The sequence below is a fragment of the Stegostoma tigrinum genome, chromosome 6 (genome assembly GCF_030684315.1).
Source record: "Stegostoma tigrinum isolate sSteTig4 chromosome 6, sSteTig4.hap1, whole genome shotgun sequence".
Lineage (NCBI taxonomy): Eukaryota > Metazoa > Chordata > Chondrichthyes > Orectolobiformes > Stegostomatidae > Stegostoma > Stegostoma tigrinum.
In genome coordinates this window covers 84937456-84959554 of record NC_081359.1, presented here as the reverse complement: position 1 = coordinate 84959554, position 22099 = coordinate 84937456, and the positions used below count along the sequence as shown (strand labels likewise).

The window sequence follows — 22099 nt, the reverse complement described above, 5'->3', positions numbered from 1 at the left end:
CCTGGATGCTCTGGTGGAAGTCAAATTGGGCATCAATGAGCAGGTGCTACCTGAAAGCCCTGTTGATGACACCTTCCAATCACTTTACTGATAATCAAGAGTAGACTGATGAAGCAATAATTGGCTGGAACAGATCATCCCTGCTTTGGTGTACACTCGACATACCTGGGCAATTTTCCACATTGTCAGATAAATGCCAAAATTGCAGCTGTACTGGAACAGCTTGGCTAGGAAGGGGCAGTTTCTGGAGCACAAGTCTTGAGAACTATTCCTGGAATATTGTCAGGGCCTTTGCAGTATTCAGTGCCTCCAGCCATTTCTTGATATCACATGGAGTGAATTGTATCGACTGCAGACCAGTATTTACGATACTGGGAATCTCTGGAAAAGGCCAAGACGGATCATTACTCGGCACTTGCAGCTGAAGCTTTTTGCGAATGCTTCAACCTTATTTTTTGCATTGATGAGCTGGGGTATTCACTGTGGATGGGGATATTTGTGGAGCCTCCTCCTTGAGCAAATTGTGTAACTGTCCACCACTCTTCATATCTCAATGTGGCAGGACTGCAGAGCTTAGCTCTGTCTATCACTTACTGCTTATAATGCTTGGCATGCAAGTAATCCTGTTTGTAGAGTGCCTGCTTTTAGGTATGCCTGCTGCTGCTCCTGGGATGCTCTCCTGCATTCTTCATTGAATCAGGATTGATCTCTTGGCTTGATCCCCTGGTAATAGTGCAGTGGAAGGATATGCCTGGTCATGAGATTGCAGGTTGTATTGGAATATGATTCTGCTGCTACTGATGGACCTGCCAATCAGACAATCCAGCATCTAGCAATGGCAAGAGAAGCCAATAAAAAGGACTGGATTACACTTTATTCAAGGTGAGCAAGTAAATAAAACTTGTCCTCTGACTGTTAGCAAGACTATACAGATCGAGAGATATGGAACCTGTACAAAAGTCAGCATTGTGGAACTTGTTTATTTCTTAAAATGGACTCAAGGTTTCCCTGTTGCAGCCTCAGCTGTCCAATTTTAAGCATAGCAGTGTGTAAAAATTAATGAAAATAAAATGCGAGAACAGGAAAGAGGAAGACGCCTTTTGCATAAATTTGTATCCTCACATGAAAGTAAAAAAATTTTCCTGTATAAATCCACTTCTGTATTATGAGAAAAGGCTGAATTAGTCGAGTTAATAGTTGTGATGGTTTAATGCCAGCTTCAGACATCAAGACAGTGAGATTTACAAGTGATGACAATGACTTGTAGCAGATCGATTGGGCAACACTCAAAGCACATACCTCTCAGAACACCCCGACACAAAAGGACACCATGGTCAATGTCACTTCTTAGTTGCACAGCAAGGCTGAGAAGCCCCACACACACATATTAGCATGCTAATGCATAGCTCTGGGCTCAGCAGGAAAGAAATAGATGGAACATTGGTCATGCCTCTTCTTATGAAGACAGGTTGGGCTGGTTTCAATGAGAGTTCAGAAGAACGAAGGGTGATTTGATCAAAATGTGCAAGATCCTGAATGGTCTTGATAAGGTGGCTATGGAAAGAATGTTTCCTCTTGTGGGTAAGTGCAGAACTAGGTTTTAAAATTTCAAAGATAGTAGAAACTGCAGATGCTGGAGAATCTGAGATAACAAGGTATAGAGCTGGATGAACACAGCAGGTCAAGCAACATCAGAGGAGCAGGAAAGCTGACAGTGGGCCCCAAGCCTCCGCTTGGTTTCCCCAATGTAGAGGAGGGCATATCGGGAACAGCAGATACAGTATACAACATTAGCAGATGTGCAGGTGAACATCTGTTTGACGTGGAAGGTCTTCTTGGGGCCTGGGATGGGGGTGAGAAGGGAGGTGTAGCACTTCCTGTGGTTGCAGGGAAAAGTGCCAGGGGTGGTAGGACTGGTGCAGAGTGTGAAGTGGATGAGGGAGTCACGGATAGTAGTCCCTCCCGAAAGCAGATAAGGATAGGGAAGGAAAAATGTCTTTGGTGGTGGGGTCAGATTGCAGATGGCAGAACATAGAACACAGAACATTACAGCGCAGTACAGGCCCTTTGGCCCTCGATGTTGCGCTGACCTATGAAACCATTCTGAGGCCCATCTAACCTACACTATTCCATTATCATCCATATGCTCATCCAATGGCCATTTAAATGCCCTTAAAAACTTGGCAGTCTACTACTGTTGCAGGCAGGGCATTCCACGCCCTTACTACTCCACAAATAAAGAACCTACCTCTGTCCTATATCTATTACCCCTCAATTTAAAGCTATGTCCCCTCATGCTAACCATCACCATCTGAGGAAAAAGACTCTCACTGTCCACCCTATCTAATCCTCTCATCATCTTGTATGTCTCTATTAAGTCACCTCTTAACTTTCTTCTCTCCAACGAAAACAGCCTCAAGTGGAAGTGCCGGAAGATGATGCGGTGTATCTGGAGGTTGGGCGGGGTAGTATGTGAGGACGAGGGCGATCCTGTTTCGGTTGTTATTACAGGGAGGTGGTGTGAGGGATGAGTTGCAGGAAATGCAGGAGAGGGTGTTTTTGACCACCGTGGGGGAAGGGTAATTGCGGTCCTTGAAAAACATCCTTGGGGACCGCTTTGTGGAACATCTATGCACGGTTCACTGTACCTCCCACTTATGAACCATTTCAACTCCCCCTCCCATGCCTTAGACAACATGCCATCCTGGGTCTCCTGCAGTGCCACAATGATGCCACCCAAAGGTTGCAGGTACAGCACCCCATATTTCACTTGAGAACCCTGCAGCCCAATGGTATCAATGTGGATTTCACAAGCTTCAAAATCTCCCCTTCCCCAACCGCATCCCAAAACCAGCCCAGCTTGTCCTGACCTCCCTAGCCCGTCCTTCCTCCCACCTATCTCCTCCTCTCACTTCAAGCCCCACCCCCATCTCCTACCTACACAACTCATCCCACCCACTTGATCTGTCCATCCTCCTTGGACTGACCTATCCCCTCCCTAACTCCCCATCTACACTCACCTTTACTGGCTCCATCCCCACCTCTTTGACCTGTCTTTCTCCTCTTCACCTATATTCTTCCTTATCCATCTTCTATCCACCTCCCCCTCTCACCCTATTTATTTCAGAACCCCCTTCGTCTCTCCCATTTCTGAAGAAGGCTTCTAGGCCTAAAACGTCAGCTTTCCTGCTCTTCTGATGCTGCTTGGCCCGTTGAATTCATCCAGCTCTTCACCTTGTTATCCCTGAATATTTGAATGTATTTCATACATAAATGAATTCAACACAGCACCAAATCATTCTTGATTAGATCTCATTTAGAATATCTTGTCCAGTTTATGTCCCTCACAGTGAATAATTTAGAGGAAAATGATATGTTGAAACTCTGAAAGCAAAAGTTTAAAAAAAATCAGCAGTGTCTGTAGAAAAAGAAATCAGTCGATATTATATTCTTAAAATCTTCTTCAGAATAGGAGATATTACAAATAAACCATAGTATAACTGTAACCCTTAATATGCATTCTTACCTATATTGGTTTTCATCCTGTCGTACTCTTTGGCAGAATCAGACAACAGCTCCCCTCTATCCATAGCAACTCCTTACAGAATGACAAATTGCGCGCGGCCGTATATTTCACGGAGAGGAGGCTAGGGACTTCCGGGTGCGAGTCACATGACAGTGCGTTGCCACGGTGACGACTGTAACAAGCGGGTCCGGGAGCGAGGATGGTGGAGGCGCGCGGAGAGTCGTCGGATCTCGAGCAGCTGTGCAGCGAGTTGGAGCAGGAGAGGCAAATGCGGTATGAGGGCAGTGGGGCTTTACCCGCGATCATGCTGCTTTTCAACTTTGGACCATATCCGATACAGTGAATTTCCCCACTCCCGCTCTTCCGTTCATTTCTCATCTCAACCCGTGAAACGAGTAACAATTCCCAGTATAACAAAGTGTGGAGCTGGATGAACACAGCAGGCCAAGCAGCATCTCAGGAGCACAAAAGCTGACGTTTTGGGCCTAGACCCTTCATCAGAGAGGGGGATGGGGTGAGGGTTCTGGAATAAATAGGGAAGAGAGGGGGAGGCGGACCGAAGATGGGGAGAAAAGAAGATACGTGGAGAGGAGAGTATAGGTGGGGAGGTAGGGAGGGGATAGGTCAGTCCAGGGAAGACGGACAGGTCAAGGAGGTGGGATGAGGTTAGTAGGTAGGAGATGGAGGTGCGGCTTGGGGTGGGAGGAAGGGATGGGTGAGAGGAAGAACAGGTTAGGGAGGCAGAGACAGGTTGGACTGGTTTTGGGATGCAGTGGGTGGAGGGGAAGGGCTGGGCTGGTTGTGTGGTGCAGTGGGGGGAGGGGACGAACTGGGCTGGTTTAGGGATGCAGTTGGGGGAAGGGGAGATTTTGAAACTGGTGAAGTCCACATTGATACCATTAGGCTGCAGGGTTCCCAGGCGGAATATGAGTTGCTGTTCCTGCAACCTTCGGGTGGCATTATTGTGGCACTGCAGGAGGCCCATGATGGACATGTCATCTAAAGAATGTGAGCGGGAGTGGAAATGGTTTGCGACTGGGAGGTGCAGTAGTTTGTTGCGAACTGAGCGGAGGTGTTCTGCAAAGCGGTCTCCAAGCCTCCGCTTGGGGCAAGTGTAGCATTTCCTGCAGTTGCAGGGGAAGGTGCCGGATGTGGTGGAGTTGGAGGGCAGTGTGGAGCGAACAAGGGTGTGCCTTCTTCCACATTGGGGAAACCAAGCGGAGGCTTGGAGATGCTTTGCAGAACACCTCCGCTCAGTTCGCAACACCCGGTGTGGCTTCCTCCACATTGGGGAAACCAAGCGGAGGCTTGGAGACCGCTTAGCAGAACACCTCCGCTCAGTTCGCAACATTCGCTCCACACTGCCCTCCAACCCCACCACACCCGGCACCTTCCCCTGCAACCGCAGGAAATGCTACACTTGCCCCCACACCTCCCCCCTCACCCCTATCCCAGGCCCCAAGATGACATTCCACGTTAAGCAGAGGTTCACCTGCACATCTGCCAATGTGGTATACTGCATCCACTGTACCCGGTGTGGCTACCTCTACATTGGGGAAACCAAGCGGAGGCTTGGAGACTGCTTTGCAGAACACCTCCGCTCAGTTCGCAACAAACTACTGCACCTCCCAGTCGCAAACCATTTCCACTCCCCCTCCCATTCTTTAGATGACATGTCCATCATGGGCCTCCTGCAGTGCCACAATGATGTCACCCGAAGGTTGCAGGAACAGCAACTCATATTCCACCTGGGAATCCTGCAGCCTAATGGTATCAATGTGGACTTCTCCAGTTTCAAAATCTCCCCTTCCCCCAACTGCATCCCTAAACCAGCCCAGTTTGTCCCCTCCCCCCACTGCATCCCAAAACCAGTCCAACATGTCTCCGCCTCCCTAACCTGTTCTTCCTCTCACCCATCCCTTCCTCCCACCCCAAGCCGCACCCCCATCTACCTACTAACCTCATCCCACCTCCTTGACCTGTCCGTCTTCCCTGGACTGACCTATCCCCTCCCTACCTCCCCACCTATACTATCCTCTCCACCTATCTTCTTTTCTCCCCATCTTCGGTCTGCCTCCCCCTCTCTCGCTATTTATTCCAGAACCCTCACCCCATCCCCCTCTCTGATGAAGCGTCTAGGCCCGAAATGTCAGCTTTTGTGCTCCTGAGATGCTGCTTGGCCTGCTGTGTTCATCCAGCCTCACATTTTGTTGTCTTGGATTCTCCAGCATCTGCAGTTCCCATTATCTCTGAACAATTCCCAGTATACTCTTGTCCCTTGCAGCCGCTATGGTGACAAGCTGGGTGCGCTATCTAATGACAATCAGTTCGGGCATTGGTTTTTTTAAAAAGAAATCTTTCATAGGCTTCAACTTTACAGGTGAACTTTTGAGGCCTGGCGTGACTTAGGGAGAAAAATACACATAAAGAGGCAAAACTCATAGTAAAAGATTTTGCAAATGTGAAAGCGCAAGCTCCTCGCAAATGGATTTCAAATGCGAAAGTCAAACCTTTTTCAAAAGTTGTGACTAACAGTATTTAATGATTGCTGCCAGACAAGGCATGTTTGTTTTTTTCCACTTATCAGGACAACTTGCGAGAATTACAAAGTAATGGCAGAAACCAACTTTTAAACTATATGAGAGATGTGCGTTGATTAGTTGGCAAGTGGATCTGATTGGAGGCATTGCCATGGGGCATCCCCAAGTTAAAAGTAATGGATAGATAACAGACAGCGATTGTTTAAATTTTAAATGAGGCAGGTTGGCTTGGATGGTTTAAGAATTTAACCTGAGAAATATACCAGCTAATTATTATCATCTATTTTGTTGAGTCATTTCTGTTTTGGCTAATCCTGAATGTGCAAAAGATTACTTGACAACCAATTATGACTTTAAATAGGGCTTTCAGTATGGCATATTTGTATGTTCCAGAAGTTACGTATGAGTAATGTTCCTTGCACAGAGAAAATAACATATTCATACGTAGTAAATGCTTCAGCTCAACAACATAGATGAGTCAACCTGATTTAAAATTTAAACCAAGCCCAGCAGTTAACTGCCAATCTTTATTAACTGATACATTCTCCATGAATGCCTGTACCAATCAAAGTCCATTTGCAAATCAATCAGCACTCTCCTCCAACACAGTATAAAAATTGGTTCTTCTAAAATTTGCTCGGGAACTGTCTTGATGAATATAAGATGAAAAAGCTTTGACCAGAATATCTATTTTTTCATCACTACTCAAGTTCTGTACTACCATGTTACTATTTATTGATTCATTATATACTAACAAAATTTGCACACCTTGTTAGGCGAATGTGAATTTTATGGTACTGATTATGATATGAAAAGAATATAGAAGCACTGGTGAGGGTGCTATGTCTCATGGCGAGTTGACAAACATACAAGTATATGAATTAGGAGCAGAAGGAGGGCACTCAGCACTTAATGTCTGCTTAATCATTCAAAAAGATCATGACTGATATATTTGTGTTCTGAATTCCATATTTCTTTCTATCCTTGATAACCATAGATTTTGCTAGGAAAGAGAATCAGTCCACACATTTCTTTATAGTGTTCAATGTCCTTCCTCCACCATATTTGTACAATCATAGAATCCCTATAATGTGGAAGCAGATCATTTGCTCTATTGAGTCCACGCCGACCATCCAAAGAGCATCCCAACGAAACCCATCTCTACTCTATCCTATCCTTGTAGCCCTGCATTTCCCATGGTTAATTCACCGAACCTACACATTCCTGAACACTATGGGCACTATGGCCAGCCCACTGAACCTGCTTGTCTTTGGACTGTGAGAGGAAACCAGAATAGACACGGGAAGAATTTGCAAATTCCACACAGACAGTCAGTCGCCCAAGGGTGAAATTGAACCCTGGTCTCTGATGCTGCAAGGCAGCAGTGCTACCAACTGAGCCACTGTGCTTCTCCCAATATTCTGAAGCAGATGTCCAAAGTTGCATGACTCTAAGGCAGAAAAAATCCCTTTATCTCTGACCTAAAGAGTGACCCCTAATTTTAAAACAATGTTCCCTCATTCTGAACTCATTCTTTAAGAGCCACGGTGCATCAGTAAGTCTTTGAGAGACTTACTCATTATGTTGTCACTGTATCATAGCATGTGACTCATGAGTATAAAGATCACAGACTCCATCTTATCTTGGATCACTTGATGTATGACATACTATTGAAAGCATGGTGCTTAGTTGCAATCTAATGGTTCAGTGTTAACTTAGATTTTGATGTGCCTGTGAATATAGTGTTTGCTCATAATAGTTATCTGTAATAAATGCCCATTGGTTCTTCAATACTACAATACGTATAACAAAAACAGAAATTGCTGGAAAAAGTCAGCAGATTTGACAGTATCCGTGCAGAGAAGTCAGAGTTAACGTTTCAGGTCCAGTGACCCTTATTTAGAACAAATCCAAAAACATGAAATCTGATTTCTCTCCGCAGACGCTGCCAGACCTGCTGGCTTTTTCTAGCAATTTCTTTTTTGTCCTGAATTCCAGCATCTGCAGTTGTTTTGGTTTTTTTACCATGATATCCAAGTTCAGTTTCTTATGTCATGTGGGACAACATAAACAGTGCCACATTAGGTAAATCATCCTGCTAGAGGCAAACATGCATCACTCAAAGAGCACCTCAAGAAATGAATGAATGCGATCAGCACAATCTCACTGGTTCTCAGCAACTCCTCCCAGACCTCAATGACCTGAAAGGTCATCAAATCTCAGTCAACGTCAAAAGGGATTACATTTTTTCCCTTCTGGCCTTCCAAGAATCTTTCCTTTTTTTTCACGAGTTTTCATCTTGCACAGCTGCATCAAGCAGACAATGTTTATGGGTTTTTTTCTCCCCCCCCGGAGTCTCCACTGTACTGACTAATGGGTGGCACCTGGCTTCTTGTAAGCTATAACAACTTGCAAGACTTTTCATAAGCCTTGACTGCTACACCTAACTGCCCCACAACTCATAGAATTTCGATAACAAACTGTGAAGCTGGATGAACACAGCAGGCCAAGCAGCATCTCAGGAGCACAAAAGCTGACGTTTCGGGCCTGGACCCTTCAGGGTCTAGGCCCAAAATATCACCTTTTGTGCTCCTGAGATGCTGCTTGGCCTGTTGTGTTCATCCAGCTTCACACTTTGTTGTCTTGGATTCTCCAGCATCTGCAGTTCCCATTATATCTGACCACTCATAAACTTGGCATGTGTTATGACAACACAAAACTATCCAGCTGCTCTTAGGGCTAGGTAGACAAACAAGAGGCTGGACGAACACAGCAAGCCAGGCAGCAACTGGAAGAAAGGAGCAGTCAATGTTTCGGGTATCACCCTTCTTCAGGACTGGAAGGAGCAGTCAATGTTTCCGGTAGAAAGAGGCAGTCAATGTTTTGGGTAAACTCATTGTGCTGCCGATGGAAAACCAGTTTAATTCAAATGCCTTCCATACAATGCAAATAAAACCCAGCACTTCTATACCAGCTCACATGCTGGCTTTTAAATCGCAATATGTTGAACTGCTCTTCAGTGGACCCTGAACTGTCATGAATGACCTATTGAAAACCTTACAATAATCCTTCTCCCAGTGACAGGCCGAACTGAATGTCACCACTCTAATCCTTGTGGATAATTAGGGTCTTGTGGGACAGTATGAATGTCCCTGTTCTGGACCAGAAGGTCCAAGTTCAAGTGCCACCTCAAGATATAAATGGATAGGTGAGCCATAGCATGTCCAAACAGATAAAAAGAAAAACAAATTCGGAATTGAGTGTGTCATAAATCTTGCCAGTCACAGACTGCTGTATTTGTTCAGTAAAATATTATATATAACTAGAGAATTTCATCACAAATAAACTGGACTATGTAGTAGTGCACTATATTGTCTGTGTAGAATTTCTTTTACACTTGTAAAAAAATACTGCTTTACATGTCTAAAGTGATAAAACAGTATCTAGTCCCACACTTTCTGTCACACAAGTTATTTATCACACTTCAGGTGATAATGTTTTATGCAAATTTTCAAGTAACAGTTTGAGGAAGAAACCGAGGCAGACCATCTACATCTTAACAGCAGGCTGTGCTTTACATGGTATAAATGATCCCATGCTTAAAAATTCATCCATTGATTTAACTTGTGTAACAGCCTGAAAGAATTGCTAATATTAAAATAAATCTGATGAATCTAGCACAAGCCTTTTCTGTCCTGGTTTAGTGTCTATCAAATTTGATGTATCTATATAAAGAAAGCATATACTACAAATCAAAATTCTAAAATTATGATCAGTAAACCAAATTTGCTAATTAGAATATTTTCTCAGAATGATTACCCTGCTGAGCAAAGAGTGATGAGATACATCTTTCAGAATGCAACATATAGAGTTGTTTAGGATTCGAAACACGTAACAATAAAATTCTAAAGGACTTAGTGAAACATGGCTTTTTGAAGCTTTAATGGTAGGTTTGATTTTTTTCTAAATGATTGCGTCTAACCTTTTTTTCTTCAGTCATGGGATTTAGGTACTGTCATCTCTAATTACCTTCGAGGAGGTGTTTATAGTGCTGTTACAGGGGCATTTCCAGAATTTTGACCAGAAACATTGGAAATTTCTGAAGAAGGGTCCCGACCCGAAACGTCAGCTTTCATGCTCCTTTTATGCTGCTTGGCCTCCTGTGTTCCTCCAGCTCCACACTGTGCTACCTCTGACTCCAGCATTGGCAGTTCCTACTATCTCACAAATAGTAAACTTCCAGCTCTCTCTTCCTTTTTATTGCTCTTTTCTTTATGCTGTTTACTCTTTCCCTTTCTGTTTTAGTTTTCTTTCTCCTGTCTTCTATATCCTCTTTTCTTCCTCTCTCATTTTTTTTCTCCCCCTTTCTTTTTTTGCTGTTAATTCAAGCTTTTTGGTTTCTAACCGGGACTTAGCAAACTCTGGCACTGACACATCAACATCAGGTTCCCAGCTTTTAATTCTAAATGCTGGATAATCAGTTTTAGGCACCTCATTCCGATGGGGGTTTCACTGTGGGCAATGAGTTGTGCAGTATTACCAGCAACGGGGATCATAATAATGGTGAACAGTTTTGACGGGATGGAAATATTTTGAATTTAAGAGTGAATCTGAGAGTCTTTTAAAGGAATGCCTACATTGAAGTACTGAATCTTAAAAACTTGGTATTGTTGTGAAAGATGTTACATGGATTAGAATTTCAAAATGGCTTTGACTGTTGCTCATAGATAATAAAATGTGAGGCTGGATGAACACAGCAGGCCAAGCAGCATCTCAGGAGCACAAAAGCTGACGTTTCGGGCCTAGACCCTTCATCAGAGAGGGGGATGGGGGGAGGGAACTGGAATAAATAGGGAGAGAGGGGGAGGCGGACCGAAGATGGAGAGCAAAGAAGATAGGTGGAGAGGGTGTAGGTGGGGAGGTAGGGAGGGGATAGGTCAGTCCAGGGAAGACGGACAGGTCAAGGAGGTGGGATGAGGTTAGTAGGTAGCTGGGGGTGCGGCTGGGGGTGGGAGGAAGGGATGGGTGAGAGGAAGAACCGGTTAGGGAGGCAGAGACAGGTTGGACTGGTTTTGGGATGCAGTGGGTGGGGGGGAAGAGCTGGGCTGGTTGTGTGGTGCAGTGGGGGGAGGGGATGAACTGGGCTGGTTTAGGGATGCAGTGGGGGAAGGGGAGATTTTGAAACTGGTGAAGTCCACATTGATACCATATGGCTGCAGGGTTCCCAGGCGGAATATGAGTTGCTGTTCCTGCAACCTTCGGGTGGCATCATTGTGGCAGTGCAGGAGGCCCATGATGGACATGTCATCAAGAGAATGGGAGGGGGAGTGGAAATGGTTTGCGACTGGGAGGTGCAGTTGTTTGTTGCGAACTGAGCGGAGGTGTTCTGCAAAGCGGTCCCCAAGCCTCCGCTTGGTTTCCCCAATGTAGAGAAAGCCGCACCGGGTACAGTGGATGCAGTATACCACATTGGCAGATGTGCAGGTGAACCTCTGCTTAATGTGGAATGTCATCTTGGGGCCTGGGATGGGGGTGAGGGAGGAGGTGTGGGGACAAGTGTAGCATTTCCTGCGGTTGCAGGGGAAGGTGCCGGGTGTGGTGGGGTTGGAGGGCAGTGTGGAGCGAACAAGGGAGTCACGGAGAGAGTGGTCTCTCCGGAAAGCAGACAGGGGTGGGGATGGAAAAATGTCTTGGGTGGTGGGGTCGGATTGTAAATGGCGGAAGTGTCGGAGGATAATGCGTTGTATCCGGAGGTTGGTAGGGTGGTGTGTGAGAACGAGGGGGATCCTCTTGGGGCGGTTGTGGCGGGGGCGGGGTGTGAGGGATGTGTCGCGGGAAATGCGGGAGACGCGGTCAAGGGCGTTCTCAATCACCGTGGGGGGGAAGTTGCGGTCCTTAAAGAACTTGGACATCTGGGATGTGCGGGAGTGGAATGTCTTATCGTGGGAGCAGATGCGGCGGAGGCGGAGGAATTGGGAATAGGGGATGGAGTTTTTGCAGGAGGGTGGGTGGCATCATGGGCCTCCTGCACTGCCACAATGATGCCACCCGAAGGTTGCAGGAACAGCAACTCATATTCCGCCTGGGAACCCTGCAGCCATATGGTATCAATGTGGACTTCACCAGTTTCAAAATCTCCCCTTCCCCCACTGCATCCCTAAACCAGCCCAGTTCATCCCCTCCCCCCACTGCACCACACAACCAGCCCAGCTCTTCCCCCCCACCCACTGCATCCCAAAACCAGTCCAACCTGTCTCTGCCTCCCTAACCGGTTCTTCCTCTCACCCATCCCTTCCTCCCACCCCCAGCCGCACCCCCAGCTACCTACTAACCTCATCCCACCTCCTTGACCTGTCCGTCTTCCCTGGACTGACCTATCCCCTCCCTACCTCCCCACCTACACCCTCTCCACCTATCTTCTTTGCTCTCCATCTTCGGTCCGCCTCCCCCTCTCTCCCTATTTATTCCAGTTCCCTCCCCCCATCCCCCTCTCTGATGAAGGGTCTAGGCCCGAAACGTCAGCTTTTGTGCTCCTGAGATGCTGCTTGGCCTGCTGTGTTCATCCAGCCTCACATTTTATTATCTTGGAATCTCCAGCATCTGCAGTTCCCATTATCTCTTGACTGTTGCTCAGATTGTTCTGGGAGTTGATAACATTAAAAGAGATTGTTTAAAATCTTCGACCAAGGCTACATTGAGTAAGTTAGCTGATACATTGAATGTAGAGATAAAAGTGGGCTTTCATAATGAGAGAGACTAGATGGTGATAATTCCCTATATGAAAATCAGAGTGGGTACCTGACAGCACTAGCTTTCAGCTTGGACAGCAGTCCCCAACAATGTAAGATAAGTAAACCCCATGCATGACACCCCCCAATCCCCAGAGGATGGCAGCAAACACACAGAAACGTCACAGCATCATCATGGCACATCTCTGACCTGTTGTCCACTTTAATTCTGCTCTTCGGAGCGCACCACACCTTTTATTGTAATGCTGCTGCCAGACCCCTGTGTGCAGGGACAGGCACCATCTCACGGATTGGAGCAGGCTGAATCTCAGAATTTTTTGCTTATGTTCTTAGTGCTTACTGGATTTGTACCTGCCTGAACACTTGCAGTATCTCCATCATGTATTTCCTTGCCTATTTTCACTTTGTCGCCCCCTTCAGAGCTTACAAGCTGACAGTAGTTCTGTATCGCCTTGCCTTTTAGCACAGACACAAAGCCCGGAAGCTTGCCATAGTTGTCAGCAGTAATCAGTCTAGTGGTTGGATATGTTGCAGTCCAGCACTTTGCTATGCCAGTATTACACCTACAGCATGCACCAACAGCTTATGTGGCAAATACACAGCATGTGCTTCAGCCAAATGGCCATATCTCAAAGTCTAATTGGAGCAGACCTCAGTCAAGTCAAGGGCAGTGTCTGTCCTCAATCCAGGCGAATAGATATAGCCAGTCAGCTGTTTGGAGTTGTCAGGGACATGTGTTTCATATCATTACAACCTGGGCAGTAGGCCAGTGTGGCAAATACGTATAGTTCAATGTGAGAGGAAATCGCTTCCTGTGCAGCCTATGAGACTTTGAATGTTCTTTGTGAATTGTGATCCACAGTTGATACCTTTAAGGTCATTTTTGGTTACTTCTGCTTGTAAAGATCAATGGGATGGTCAAAACTGCTTGCTGCCATGATTGGTATCTCGCATATTTGATTGCAGAGCTTATATTCTCCAAAGTTTCAAAGAATGGGAAGTGATCTAATTGACACTTCCAGAACGTTTCAAGGGATAGATAGGGTAGATACAGATATGATATTTCCCCAGGTTAGGGAGTCTAGAACCAGATGGCACAATTTAAAAATAAGAGGATGCCATTTAACTTTAGATGAGGATTTTTGTTTTACACAGAGCATTGTGAAACTTTGAAATTCTCTGCTGCAGAGTGCTGTGGAGGCTCACTTTTTGAGTGGGTTTAAGGTAGGGATTAATAGATTTTTGATTACCGGGGCCTATAAGATTATGGGGATGGGGTGAACAGAAGTATTCAGTCAGACATGATCACATTGAATGGCAGAACAGGCTTGATGTTCTGAATGGCCTAATCTATTCCTACTTTCCTCTGTTCCTATATTCCCTGCGTAATTTCATTGGAACCCTGACCAATTGATTCAGCCACCTAGTAGATGTTATTGTTTGTCTGGCTTTGGTGCAATGAAGGCACAGAGGAATCGAGGAGGAGTAAATGCAGGTCCAGCGGCAGCAGCAACTTCCCTCGGTTGCTGAATAAACAATTCATGAAGAAACTGTAACTGAAGCTCCTCTCAGGATGTGGAGGTGGTACAGGAGGTCTAGAACCTATTGTTCTCAAGGCCATTTCCTTCAGATGAGTGAGGGACATTTTTGCCACAGTCTGAGTCGCTGCTGAGACACCATCACAGAACTTCCATCTCTTCGAGGAAATTTTGGGAACTTTTTAAAATTCATTTGTGGGATGTGAGTATCACGGATTGGTCAGCAATTTATGGCCTGTACCTGGTTGCCTTTGTGAAGCTGTTGATGTGTTGTCTTTTTGAACTGCTTATGTCTTGTATGTTGACCCACAATGTTCTTGGGGAAGGAATTTCAGGATTTTGACACAGTGACACTAAAGGAATGTCGATAGATTTCCAAGTCAGGATGGTAGGTAGCTTGGAGGGGAACTTGCAGATAGTAATCTCATGTATCTGCTGCCCTTGTTCTTCTGGATATGAGTGGTCATGGGCTTGGAAAGTGCTGTCTGAAGATCTTTAGTGAATTTCTGCAGTGCATCTTGTAAATAGTGCAAACTGAGGGAGTGGATGGTTATCTCGGGACTGTCAAGGTGACAGCTGTACTAAATATTTATACAACTTGCTACTTCCAAGGATCACTGGAGACCAATGGTGGATCTCTCAATTCTTGCCGCACAAATGTATCAAGGCTGTAACCAATGTGATTTGTGACTGATAAACCACTTGTATGTTTCGTTGTAACAAGGTCAGTGCTGCAGCCCGGGTATTAGGCTTTGTCAACGCAGCCAGCTTCCCACAGGCACAGGGCACTATAGACTGTAAACACTTTGTATTGAGAGCATCACATCATAATAAGCTGTCGTAACAGAAAAGTGTTTTGTTCCGTCTATGTACAGGCCGTCAGTGTTCCCTTTAATTTACTTACTGGCTTTGTGGGCATCCAAGGCCCATGTACTGCAGTGACTTCCAAAACCAGATGTCAATGCTGCAACCAGAACAGCCCTGCCTATCATCACAAATAAATCATCAAAATGGCTGTGGATACAGCTTAGAGGGAACATTGCAAGTCATCTGTGAGGAACCACATTCTACAAGTCCTGTCAGGTATCCTGGAAGCTTATGTTTCTGAGATCTGTGCTGTTCCTGCTTCATTTCATAGTCACTATTTTTAAGCAAAGGTTTTAAATCCAAATTTACTTAATCGATTGAATTTAAATTCTGCAACTGTTTTGATGAAATTTGAACTTTTATGTCTGGATCATTTGTCAACTGGTCCAGTGACATAAGCTGTACGCTTTTGCACCCAGCTGTAAATATTCATAACAGGTGTCAGACAAATTTGTACTGATTATAACTACACAATATTGCTTTTTTAATCTGTGGCTAATACTAGTCTCAAAGACATTGAAAGATCACATCGTGATGGTGGTGTTAATTAAAATTTGTTTTACTTTTCATTAACTCTGAAGTTGGACTGCAATTGCAGAGTGGATGCCCAATCTAACTCATTAATCATGGCTAGACTGCCTAGGCAAATTTGGTTGGGATGCCAACGTAAGAAAAGAGTATTATTTCAAGTAAAAACTGCTCACACCCATGCTGCTGTTGTAGCTTAAATCAGCTGAAGAGTTGGGATATTATTAGAAGAGCTACTGCTGCAATGATTGGATTTGAAGTGGTAGTTTTACACCACTGTGTAGCCCTGGTTATTTTACAGAATTCCTTAGCAGGCATGGTACTAGTGTATTCCTTATTAACTTGTGATTGAATATTTTTATGTTAAATTGGTTAAAATTTAAAATGCATGGTAGAATTCAAAGTCTATTAAAATTCCCTTTGAACAGAATTTTAAAATTAAGTAAAATTAATTTTAAAATTAATTCTAACATAATTCTAACTATTAATGGTCACTTCTTTGTGTTTGCAAGAAGCAATAAGCTTAAGCAGTAATGAACTGAAAATTAAGGCTTTCAACTGGGTTCTTGAGTTTGAGGTTAAGTTGAAGGATTCAGGCAGCTTGCTTTTGAGATGATAGCATATAGCTTCACAGTAACACTACTAACAATATAACAAACCATAATTGTTCTTGTTCTGCTACACTTCTTTGTTTTTCTTGATTTTGTTACTTCTGCAAATTCTCAAAAAAATGATACTTTGAGGCAGTGGAAATTTATGCTCATCATTGTGAGATAATATTTCTACAGCAAACAATGCTTTAAATTGAAACTGTAATCGTAATCACATTTTAATCCTATTAGGCTGCCCTACAATGTTTATTTTGTCTAGCTTTCAAAGATCACCAGTTCCTTTCCCTTATCTTAGGTGGGAAATCAGAATGTATTTCATGTGGAAGACTTTATTCAATCAGTTCAATTTCCAAGTTATGGAAATGGAAAAACTGTGATATCGTATTACAATTATGTATGATGCATTTTAGAAACTGTCAAAAGGATGTATAGCAACATCGTAAGTATGTTTAAAAACTTCTTTGGTGGTGTTAATATCAATCCCTTTTAAGTGCTCGGAAACCATTTTTTAAACCTTATTACTGTGTCTAAATTTTAAAAGCTCCTCACAAGCACTTGAAATAATCTGCTCGGGTTTTACTATAATTTTATATGATTTTAGTGTACTATCTCTTGTTTGTTAAACAGGGACATGCTTGACTTATCCGCTTCTGATTTGCGAAACACAGTGTCTCAACTGGAAAAGCAATTAGACAGAATTGAAGATGAAGGTACATAAGAAAAGTTTTAATCAAGCAGTATTCTTTACTCTGGCATAAAGCACTATTTTTTAGAAATAACCTGATGAATATAATATAGTACGAAAATGTAGCGTGAAATATTTTTTAATGTTCTGTTTCAATCCTTTGTTAGGAAATGAGTGGAAGACTCGATATGAAACACAACAGGAATTGAATTTACAACTAGAGAGACAAATTAGAATTTTAGAAGAGAAAAAAGAGTATATTCGTGGAAATCCGACAGGTAAGTAATTTCACAATACTACTATTTTAATTTTTTTTGTAAAATGCTGTTTATTTTCCGTACATAATATTAAATAGCTTTGGGTCAATTGAATTTAGTACAGAAGTAAAATCCATTATGTCAAAAGGAGATTAACATTTGTATAGAGTTTCTAAAAACACAATATAAATCAATGCTATGAATTGTTTCTACAAGTAGAATAAACGTCAGCTGATCATTTTATCACTTAATTATTTTGCTTTAAATTATTTTAGAATCCCATTTCTTTACTGCCTTTACACAAAGCCCACTTAAAAATATAAGTAAAGTAATTCCTGAGAGATACTTTTTTTGTATCTATTTATAGACAGATTGTCTTCCATACGTTCATATGAGGAGATGCCAGTGGTGAGTACCATGGAGTTTTTGATTTTGGTCAGCTTTCACTGCATTGTGGGAGCAGCTTATTTAGGAACCTCTGATGTGTGATTTGCAACCTCCTGCCTCCCAAAGCCTGTCCCCACCAAATACAAGGTACACAGTGTGATAGAATATTTCTAGCATGCCTAGATGAGTGCAACTTACATAAGACACAAAAAACTCAATACTGTCCATGACATATAGGCCCGTTTGATTAGCACCTCATCCACTGCTTTCAACATTTCTCCCTGCAGCCACAGGCAGCCTGAGGTTACAATGTGTGACATCAACAAGCTACACTGCAGTAGCTTGCTCATGCTCTTTTGACAGCATGTGGAACATTGCCCCCTGCAAGTTCTTTACAAAGTCATGTACCATCCTCAGTTTAAAGCGCATTTTTGTTTCTACACTGTTGACACATCAGAATTTCTTCCTCAACATCAATGTGGATGCACAAAACCAGATGGATCTTGGTAGTTCAAGAAGGTAATTACCTTCTGAAAGGCCATTAAATATAGTCAGTAAATGCTAGCCTTGATAGCAATGCCCATATCCCATGAATAAATGAATTAAAAAAGGACAATTTCTTAAATTTTTTAGGAACATAAAGAATAGAAGCAGGAGGAGCCCGTAGAACCCGTTCTGCCATTCAACATGATCATGATTGTTCCTGTATCTCAATCCCGTATTCACATGTTCCCTCATCACATTCATGACACAATTTATCTTCTAGAAATCTACTTAGTTCCTAAATATACTCAGTGATTTCACCTCAACAGCCTTGTGTGGTAGAAAATTCCACAGGGTCAGTACCATCTGAATGATGAATCTTCTCTTCATCTCAGACCATAATGGCCTAGTGCATATCCCGAGACTGTAACCTCTTGTTCTGGATCCATAATACCGGAGCTGACGTAGGCCATTTGATCCATTTCAGTATGCTGTGCCAATCAATGTCATCATGAGGCTGATCTGATAATCTTTAACTCTACTTTCCTGACATTTGTTCATAATCGTTGATTCCCTTACTGATTAAAAATCTGAATTTCTCAGCCTTGAAAATCCCTAATGACCCATTCTAGACAACCATCTGAGGCAAAGAATTCCGTCGATTCTCTAGCCTTTGAAAGGAAAAAAAATCCTCCTCATCTCTGTCAGTTGGTGAGATTATGTCCTTTGGTGCTAGATTCTGCTGAGAGGCGAAACAATCTCTCTGTATCTACCCTGTCAATTTCCTCAGAAACTTGTATGTTTCGATAAGGTCATCTGTCATTCTAATAAATTCCATTGAATACAGGCCCAACCTTCTCAACGTCTCCCAAAAAAAAATCTTGTCATATGTGAAATCGCCTATCAAACATTTTCTGTGTTGTCTCTAGTGCCAGAATATGTTTTCTTCATCAAGGGGGCTGAAATTGTTCACAGTATTCAAGTTGTAGTCTGACTGAAGCCTTGTATAATTTTATGAAGGCCTCTGTAGTTTTCCAACACCATTCTATTTGAGATAAAAGCCAACATTTGTTTTGCCTGTCCTATTACTTGGTGAACTTGGATGTGAGCATTTAGTGATTCATGCGCAAGGACACAATTCACCCATCACCTCTGTACTCACTAAACCAATAGGCTCCTGGTGATACATGAATTAGGAGCAGGTCCACTGCCCTAATATTGCTTTATGGGATGCAATGTCATATTTTGTTTTATAATATTACTGTGAAGCGTCCTGAGATGTTCTAACACCATTAAACTGTTGTAAAAACACAAATTATTGATGTTATTGGAATAAGGTACAGAAGTAAAAATTAGAAAGAACAGCTTCCTTTCTGATAAATGTGGAACTCTGACTCAGAATTGTGCACTTGTTATGGCCACATGCAACGTGACTGCTCAAGCTTTCCTTATAAAGAGCCACTAAATACCTTCATGATTTCTCTGTTTTTGCCTACCTGCCAACCTTGTTAATTATTGCAACTATAAAAGTGGAAGTAATGGCCCATGAGGATAATGCCCCACAGGCAGGAAGAGATCTTTAAGATCGTGAGGAGAAGATTCTGCAATTCATTTTCTCCACGTAGACATGACAGTTTATCAGAATTCAAAGGTCTTGTAAGAAACTTTCTAAAAATGTAATGGGCTCCTGCATAGTGAATAACAGATCTTCTGCCTCTTGGATTTCCACTGTTCCCATCTTTTGAGGATGATGATGATAAGGACACAGACAATGCTGGAAAAGAGCTGTCTGATGCTCACAAGCATCACTCAAAGTCCGAGCATCCACAGCATAGTGTGTCCTGAGTTCATACCATTTTTCTTACAGGTAATATCAGTGAAGGTTGTCTTTTTCTTCATGACAGAAATATGTCTGTTTCTGGGACCTGAAATGCAGCTGCCTGTCAATGTGACATTGCTGTGCATGTGCCGTCTCTAACCCCAGCTCCAAATTCTCACCACTCTGAGTGAATGATTATTTAAGTAATCTTTGCTTTTGCTCTTCTCTGTCAAATATCTGTTCACACCTGAACTCTATAACTTGTGTAAAGATAAAACAGATTTTCAAGTTCACCTCTGTCAAGAACAGAGGAACAGAAAGAAGCCATTCAGCTCCTCAAATCTGCCTTGGGCCCATACTTCTGAAAGCCCTTTCTGGATAAAAATTTGTCTCTCTCAGATTTAAATTTAACAATTTAACAAGTTTAAATTCTTGGATCACTGGGGTATGTTTTGTGGTAGGGATAAATTATACAAGAGGGGCGGGTTGCACCTTAATAGGTGGGGGACCGGCATTCTGGCAGGCAGGTTTGCCGTTGCAACCCAGGTGTGTTTAAACTAAGTAGTAGGGGGGAAGGGACAAACTGGAAATTTAAGAAGGAAGTTAAAGGGAAAATGAAAATAAGAGAAGTTAAGAAAAACAACAGAATCAACGGTGCAGAATACTCAAGAAGGGATCATACAGAATGGTCAAGTGAAATAGGGATTGATAGGAAGGGTAAGGGGAGTAACAAATTAAAAATATTATATATGAATGCACGAAGCATAAGAAATAAGGTGGATGAGCTTGAGGCTCAGTTGGAAATTGGCAGGTACGATGTTGTGGGGATAACTGAGACGTGGCTTCAAGTGGACAGGGCCTGGGAAATGAATATTCAAGGCTATATGTGCTATCAAAAGGACAGACTGACGGGCAGAGGGGGTGGGGTGGCCCTGTTGGTGAGGAATGATATTCAGTCCCTTGCGAGGGAGAACAAAGAATCAGGAGATGTAGAGTCAGTATGGATAGAGCTGAGAAATTCTAAGGGTAGAAAGACCCTAATGGGAATTATCTACAGGCCCCCAAACAGTAGTCTGGATGTAGGGTGTAAGTTGAATCAGGAGTTGAAATTGGCCTGTCACAAAGGTATTACTACAGTTGTTATGGGGGATTTCAACATGCAGGTAGACTGGGAGACATAATAAGGATGGTACTGGACCCCAAGAAAGGGAGTTTGTGGAGTGCCTCTGAGATGGATTCTTAGCATTGCTTGTACTGGAGCCTACCAGGGAGAAGGCAATTCTGGATCTGGTGTTGTGCCAGAAGTAAAGGAGCCATTTGGAGGTAGTGACCATAATATGATAAGTTTTAATTTGCAGTTTGAGAGGGAGAAGGGAGAATTGGAAGTGTCAGTACTGCAGTTGAACAAAGGAAATTATGGAGCTATGAGGGAGGAGCCGGCCAAAGTTCAATGGTACAATACCCTCGCAGGGATGGCAGTGGAACAACAATGGCAGGTATTTCTGAATATAATGCAGAAGGTGCAGGATCAGTTCATTCCAAAGAAGAAGAAAGATCCTAAGGGGAGGCAGGGGTGGCCATGGCTGATGAGGGAAATTAAGGACTGTATAAAGATAGAAGGGAAGAAGAATAACATAGCAAAGATGAGCGGGAAGTCGGAGGACTGGGAAACTTTTAAAGAGCAACAGAGGATAGCTAAAAAGGCAATACACGGAGAAAAAATGAGGTACGAAGGCAAACTAGCCAAAAATATAAAGGAGGATAGTAAAAGCTTTTTTAGGTATGTGAGAAGAAAAAAAAATGGTTAAGACTAAAATTGGGCCCTTGAAGACAGAAACGGGTGAATTTATTATGGGGAACAAGGAAATGGCAGAAGAGTTGAATAGGTACTTTGCTTGTGTCTTCCCTAGTGAAGACAGATCCAATCTCCCAGATGTAATAGTGGCTGAAGGACCTAGGGTAGTGGATGAACTGAAGGGAATTTATGTTGGGCAGGAAGTGGTGTTGGACAGGCTGTAAGGTCTGAAGGCTGATAAGTCCCTGGGGCCTGATGGTCTGCATCCCAGGGTACTTAAGGAGGTGGCTCTAGAAATTGTGGATGCATTGGTA

The 22099-nt window shown here is 43.3% G+C and overlaps 1 protein-coding gene across 6 annotated transcripts in view; it reads left to right on the top strand.

The window, feature by feature from the left end:
• The first annotated feature begins 3687 nt into the window (after nt 1–3687).
• ccdc169 (coiled-coil domain containing 169) overlaps nt 3688–22099 on the top strand; it is a 73379-nt gene continuing 54967 nt past the window's right edge. For 3 of the 6 annotated variants that reach the window (XM_059646721.1, XM_048532638.1, XM_048532639.2), the window contains exons 1-5: nt 3688–3799; nt 15229–15436; nt 16987–17069; nt 17212–17322; nt 17669–17709. In XM_059646721.1, coding sequence (XP_059502704.1) covers nt 15282–15436; nt 16987–17069; nt 17212–17322; nt 17669–17709 — 390 coding nt within the window. In that variant the 5' untranslated portion in view covers nt 3688–3799; nt 15229–15281. Of the gene's footprint in view, nt 3800–15228; nt 15437–15971; nt 16068–16610; nt 16799–16986; nt 17070–17211; nt 17323–17668; nt 17710–22099 lie in introns of those variants that run through there. The other 3 variants (XM_048532640.2, XM_048532642.2, XM_048532641.2) reach the window with 3 other exon arrangements.